General features: G+C 51.3%; 1 protein-coding gene across 3 annotated transcripts; it reads left to right on the forward strand.

Annotated features, from left to right (window-relative positions):
• Nucleotides 1–496: 496 nt before the first annotated feature.
• On the forward strand, nt 497–6,555 carry EOMES (eomesodermin; the record flags this gene model as incomplete). 3 transcript variants are annotated; one of them, XM_081246649.1, is made up of 6 exons in its annotated part: nt 497–1,371; nt 2,373–2,527; nt 3,170–3,291; nt 3,708–3,866; nt 3,957–4,018; nt 4,773–6,555. In XM_081246649.1, 6 exons carry the CDS (start codon nt 497–499, stop codon nt 5,509–5,511), a joined length of 2,112 nt encoding a protein of 703 aa, XP_081102775.1. In that variant the 3' UTR covers nt 5,512–6,555. The 3 variants fall into 3 exon arrangements, with proteins under 3 accessions (XP_081102775.1, XP_081102776.1, XP_081102777.1); XM_081246650.1 differs by having other exon boundaries at nt 4,830–6,555; XM_081246651.1 differs by having other exon boundaries at nt 4,972–5,122.
• Between the last annotated feature and the right edge of the window lie 341 nt (nt 6,556–6,896).

Raw genomic sequence — 6,896 nt, forward strand, 5'->3', positions numbered from 1 at the left:
AATAGGAGGGTCCTGAGGCTGTGGGGCCGCGAAGCCCCTCCCTGGCCTCACATATATAAAGCAGCCAATGACAGCCTGCAAGTTTCCAAGTGGTCAACTTGACCGATAGTTTTTCAGTCGAGAAAGGCAGAAAGGCTAGCGCTGGTGGGTGGATGGGGAGAGAGATCTAAGACCTCTTCTCCCCGTGTGTGCGGGGGAGGAGGGTGGAGGTCCGGAGAGGCAAAAGGGACGCGGAAGGAAAAGGAGAGGGCTTCTCGGTCAGTTTTCGCCTCCTGCCTTCAAATTCAGTGCCCTTTCCTTGTGGAAAGGGCGCTGGGTTCGGGACGCGCGAGTGCGCGCCTTAGCGGTCCGCGTGTCGCCAGGTGGATAACCCGGCACAGGAGGAAGGGGAAGTTACCTTCCCCTCGGAAGAGGGCGCTGGCTCCCTCATCCTGCCTTTATAATCAGGCCGCGGCCGGAGAGGAAGCAGCCAGCTGCCGTCTGCGCTCTGCAAAGCATGCAGTTAGGGGAGCAGCTCTTGGTGAGCTCGGTGAACCTGCCTGGTGCGCACTTCTACCCGCTGGAGGGGGCGCGAGGCGGTGGCGGCGGGAGCGCCGGCCACCTCCCGGGAGCGGCCCCCTCGCCTCAGAGGCTGGACTTAGACAAAGCGCCCAAGAAGTTCTCGGGCAGCCTCTCGTGCGAGGCAGGGAGCGGGGAACCCGCAGCCGCCGGTGCGGGGGCCCCCGCGGCCATGCTCAGTGACGCCGACGCCGGGGACGCCTTTGCCGGCACCGCGGCCGTGGCCAAGCCGGGGCCCCCGGACGGCCGCAAGGGCTCCCCCTGCGGGGAGGAGGAGCTGCCCTCAGCCGCGGCCGCCGCGGCCGCCGCCGCGGCCGCCGCCGCCAGCGCGCGCTACTCCATGGACAGCCTGAGCTCGGAGCGCTACTACCTCCAGTCCCCCGGGCCTCAGGGTTCCGAGCTGGCCGCGCCCTGCTCGCTGTTCCCGTACCAGGCGGCTGCCGGGGCGCCGCACGGATCTGTGTACCCGGCTCCCAACGGGGCGCGCTACCCCTACGGCTCCATGCTGCCCCCCGGCGGCTTCCCCGCGGCCGTGTGCCCACCCGGCAGGGCGCAATTCGGCCCGGGAGCAGGTGCGAGCGGCGGCGCGGGCGGCAGCGGCGGGGGAGGCGGCCCGGGTGCCTATCAGTACGGCCAGGGGGCTCCGCTCTACGGGCCGTACTCCGGGGCAGCAGCCGCGGGTTCCTGCGGAGGACTGGGGGGCCTGGGGGTTCCCGGCTCCGGCTTCCGCGCCCACGTCTACCTGTGCAACCGGCCTCTGTGGCTCAAATTCCACCGCCACCAAACCGAGATGATCATTACGAAACAGGGCAGGTGAGCGCAGCGCGGGGGGCCCCGAAGCGCGGGGACAGAGAGGACCTGTGTGGTCCTGAGGGTGGCCGGCAATGGGGGACCGCCGCCCGCCCGCTCCGCTCTTGGCTGGGAGAGTGAGTTTCCGTGCGCAGCCAGTGGAGACGCCGCATCTCCAGTCCGATGTCCCTCCCGTCCGCGCACCGGCGGTTTGTGCAGGGCGCTAAGGAGGCTACGGCTGCTTCCCCCATTCCCTCTCGTCACCCTCACCTGGACTGACGAGGAGGAGGCAGAAATGGAAACTGGGGCTTGTCCACAAAGCTGGATTTCCTAGGTACGCCCGGCCGGCGGTACGCCGGTCCCTGACGGCGGGCGAGGAGCCGCGGATGCGGGAAGGCTCCATGGGTGGCTACCTTCTCTGAGCACAGGACATGGGCTCCCGCAGTTTTAGGCGCCAGGGTCTCCGCGGGGCGCATCCGGGGGACGAGCGCGAGGACCAGAGCGCCGGCAATGGGGGCTGGTCCGGGTAGTGGGTTAGGCCGGACCTGGAGTCAGACGGGGCTGTGGTCCCAGGCCTGAGAAAGTTCGGATACACATCCCACTGCGGGCAGTGGTTTCTTCTGGGGAAAGTGAGGGGTGGGTGCTGGGAGAGGGACGTCCAAAGGGGACTTTCAGCCTTACCAGTAGAACTAATTTTTTAATTTTTTTTTTACGAGAACAACTTACTGTTCTCTGACACTTGTACCTGTAAAAAATAATGATTTTTAAACATCGTGGAAGAAAATAAATGAGCATCTGAAAGGATAAAGAACTTGAGTGAGTGGTGCAGAAGGGCGGGGATTGGGGCAAATTATTTCAGAAAAGACATGTTCCGAGAGTTGCCAACTCAAGGATATTTTACGTAGTGAGGGCCACTTTATCTACCGGTATTCTGTTCGTCTGTAGACTTCTAAATGTCGTCCTTAAGCGTGGGCCCGTGCCCGGGCGTTCCGATTTAAATGTCCTGGTTCTATTCCCTTGCACAGACGCATGTTTCCTTTCTTGAGTTTCAACATAAACGGACTCAATCCCACCGCCCACTACAACGTGTTCGTAGAAGTGGTGCTGGCGGACCCCAACCACTGGCGCTTCCAGGGGGGCAAATGGGTGACCTGCGGAAAAGCCGACAATAACATGCAGGGTGAGGAGAGAAAGGACCTGGGCAGGGTGGATCGGCGGGAGCCCCCGACTCAAGACACCACACATTTAAATCTCACATCCCTCCCTCCACATCCGGGGCCTGGAAGTGTTAGGAGTTTCTTTGTGTTGATTGTTTGATTAAGGGAGAGAATTGCTAAGTCAGACTTGTTGCCTATTAGTATATAGAATTTTAACCATGACCCTACTCTAGCCCTTCCCTCCACATCCCTACCTTTGAGAAAGGAATTGCTGTAAACTCTCCAGGTGGCAAGGGCTCCTGGCATTCTAATCTTCTCTTGAGAAAAGGCCTCCCCAAGGTTGAGTTCACCATAAAAATCCATCCACCTTCCATCAGATCTTACCTGTCTAGCTTCAGAAGCCCCCAAGTTAACCTTCAAGAGGCATCACCTACTGGCTCCATTTTTGCCTTGTCCAAGGAAGGCTGGAAGCACAGGGCCCCTAGGAGGGGAATCAGTAGAGTCTAGTTGGTCTCCACTGGCCTTCTTAAACTGCTAATAATGGGAGACGTGTTCTAAACCTAGCTCTTAAATCTTGCCCATAGGTAGTAAATACCCCTCCCCTACCTCCATTTGCAAACAGCCCTTTATGCTTGGGTTTTGTGTTTTGTTTCATTTTCTCTTAGGCAACAAAATGTATGTTCACCCAGAGTCTCCTAATACTGGTTCCCACTGGATGAGACAGGAGATTTCCTTTGGGAAATTAAAACTCACCAATAACAAAGGCGCAAATAACAACAACACCCAGGTAGGGTGACAGAGGAGGTGGTGTCTTCTGGCTGTGAATCTCTTCTCTAATGAGTTTCCATACTCTTCATTGTATTTGTAATATTTGCAGGTACCTGTTGCTTGCCTCCTTCTAGTCTTTTTTTTTTTCTTTTGACCTTTCTCAGTTTTATTTATTTATTATTTTTCCTACTGGATTTCAGTAACAGTGAGTTAACTGTTGGGAGCAGAAATACTGAAATCTTTTGGCGACTTAGGAAACCAAGAGGCAAGAGTGTTTATTTAAACACACATACCCAGCTATGTTTTAAGTTTCAAAAATGGCAATAGAAAAGTTAGCTGTTGCTGGGGAGCAAGCAGGAATCGCATTCCAAAATACAGAATTTGTCAAAATCGACTTTTTCGACTTGGCAGCTCTTTTCTCTGTACCATTTACAGATGATAGTCTTACAGTCTTTACACAAGTACCAACCACGACTGCACATCGTTGAAGTCACAGAGGATGGCGTGGAGGACTTGAACGAGCCCTCCAAGACTCAGACCTTCATCTTCTCAGAAACGCAGTTCATTGCAGTGACTGCCTACCAAAACACCGATGTGAGTGCCCCATGGTCCCCAAGAATCCCTGAAGCTCAGTCCAGCGTGAGAGAGAAAACACTCAGTGACTGTTTTTTCTCCCTTGTCTAGATAACTCAACTAAAGATTGATCACAACCCCTTTGCAAAAGGCTTCAGGGACAACTATGACTCGTAAGTGCACCTTTATTTTTCCTTGCCTGGTCATCTTTGAACAAGACATATCGAATCAGACACTTTCTTGAGACCATATTCTAGGAAGAGCTTTCACGGTTGGGATTTTTGCCTATTTTTATTTTTGCATATTTTTGGCCTTGACTAATCTTGCTTTAGAATTTTCACAGAAGGGTTTTGTTCATTTCTAAAGAAACGTTAAGGGCTTAAAAATGAGGAGTTTTTTTTTTAACATTTGAGTGGAGATTTGAAATTTTCATAATCTGCATTTATATGCCTTCCTTTCCATTTGATCCCAGTTTTTTTATTCTCTCAGGAGCAGGGATTATTATTCCCTCTCATTTTTTTACATAAGAAAAACCTGACACTAAGAGGATGTCATTTTCACAACATCAAACAGCAAGGCCCCACAAATGCCTTTTAAATCTGGGATTTCTACCCACCATGGCCAGCATTCCTTCCCTACCACTGAAGGGAGAGTTGCTCCAAGTTCTTCCAAGTTCTAGGACTTGCAAAGATGGATTTTCTACAGTTTAAATGCTTAATGCCTGAGAGGAAGCTTTTTCTTTCGTGGTGGGAAATTTGGCCGCAAAGAGCCAAGTCCAGCTAAAATGGGCCAGTGCATCCCTATTACCTCCACCCCTCCACTCGACAGACCAGCACTCCTGCTCTACAGTCTTCTTCATTTCTGGGAGGTAGATTGTTTGGGGACAACATTAGGGGTTTTTTTAAAGTGTTTCTCTTTATATTGTAGCATGTACACCGCTTCCGAAAATGACAGGTTAACTCCATCTCCCACGGATTCTCCTAGATCCCATCAGATTGTCCCTGGAGGTCGGTACGGCATTCAGTCCTTCTTCCCGGAGCCCTTTGTCAACACTTTACCTCAAGCCCGATATTATAATGGCGAGAGAACCGTGCCACAGACCAACGGCCTCCTTTCACCCCAACAGAGCGAAGAGGTGGCCAATCCTCCCCAGCGATGGCTTGTCACACCCGTCCAGCAACCAGGGACCAACAAACTAGACATCGGTTCCTATGAGTCTGAATATACTTCCAGCACCTTGCTCCCATATGGTATTAAATCCTTGCCCCTCCAGACATCCCATGCCCTGGGGTATTACCCCGACCCCACCTTCCCTGCAATGGCAGGGTGGGGAGGTAGAGGTTCTTATCAAAGGAAGGTGGCAGCTGGACTCCCATGGACCTCCAGAACAAGCCCCCCTGTGTTCTCTGAAGATCAGCTCTCCAAGGAGAAAGTCAAAGAAGAAATTAGCTCTTCTTGGATAGAGACACCCCCGTCCATCAAGTCTCTTGACTCCAATGATTCAGGGGTGTACACCAGTGCTTGTAAGCGAAGGCGGCTGTCTCCTAGCTCTTCTAGCAATGAAAATTCTCCCTCCATAAAGTGCGAGGACATCAATGCTGAAGAGTACAGTAAAGACACCTCAAAAGGCATGGGGGGGTATTATGCTTTTTACACGACTCCCTAAAGAGTTATTTTAACCTCGTCAAAATGAGCTAACTTTTTGCCGATGGATTTGGTGGTGTTTTTTGTTGTCTTCTTTGTCTAGGTTGCCAAAAAGACGTTTGCCTTCCACCCTGATGCATCCCGTTTTGTGCAATTCTCTAAAAGAAGGTGCCAAAGCTTTTTGATTGCTTCAGGTAACTGAAACAAGCCTAGCATTTTTTTTTCTTTTTTAATAAAATTAATGGAGGACTTTCAAGTGTTTTTAAATTTGAAGGTGATTCAAAGTTATGGATTTATTTATTGGAGACACTAGACATTCAAAGAACTGGGCTGTGAAGACTGAGTGCCTGGCGCCACCAAAGGTGTTGAAAACTTTTGTTCTCATTTTTATTTGTAAATCTGTAAGCAAATAGAAGCCCAGAGTGGTAAGATGTTTTGCTTCTGGGATAGAAGGGTGGGCCTTAACCTTCAACAAGGGACTTTTGCTGTTAACTTTCTGCTAGGGACAAAAGATGTTAGGCCTGGGAGGCAAGAACTTTGTGAAGGTGCTGGTTTGACCTGACTTTGATTCTTCCCAGGCTTTTGAAACAAGCCATGTTTGCCCTAGTCCAGGATCGCCTCATGTACTAGGCCTCTGCTGTGTGCCTGGGTGGCTTGTAGGACTTAGGAGACAGCAAGGGAGGGGGGCACCAGAAAACAAACAAACAAAAACGGAGAATTTTAAAGTGTACAGTTGTGTGCTTAGATACACTGTAGAATAATGTGGAAAATATTGTACAAATAGTCTACGTAGGTATATGAGATTATGTAAAATTGGTGCTTTGGCTTTGTAAAGAATTTGCAATTCACCAGACCACAGCTGCAGGAGCAGGGGAAGTTTCGTCATCCCCACAACATATGGGAATATTCTGTTTACTTCTTAGTTAAGAATGTATTCAGCTACTGTACTAACTTGAAACGTGCTAAGGAAAACCCCCATGTCATCCTCTTCCTCCGCCACCCCCACTTCCCAACTTGGTAATGTGAGGAAACAGAAACCTGACGCCCCAGCTCCTATAGGCTTTCTAGAGACCTTGGATTTTTATGTACAGTCGTAGTCATTTTTAATAAATGTGGTTCATTAAGGGAACAGGCATAGCCCTGTCTTCTGTACTATGGGTTTTCATCTTTGTTTCAAAAATCTTAGTTTGCTTCCTCCTCCACCCTCCTCCAGCAGGAACCCTGTCCTACCAACCCACTCCCCCTGCCCCACGTAAGCCTCTAGAATCTCTAAGTGGACAGTGTCTTCGTTGAGGGGGTGGGGATGCTCTTGTTTATCTTTTTTCCTTGAAGATGAATGGGGTTATTTCCTCACCGCACTGGGAGTCTGGACAATGGGGATTGGAGCTGGGGAGGGGAGGAGGGTTG

Source organism: Mesoplodon bidens, assembly GCF_964165515.1.
Source record: "Mesoplodon bidens genome assembly, chromosome: 10".
In the NCBI taxonomy this organism is placed as follows: Eukaryota; Metazoa; Chordata; class Mammalia; order Artiodactyla; family Ziphiidae; genus Mesoplodon; species Mesoplodon bidens.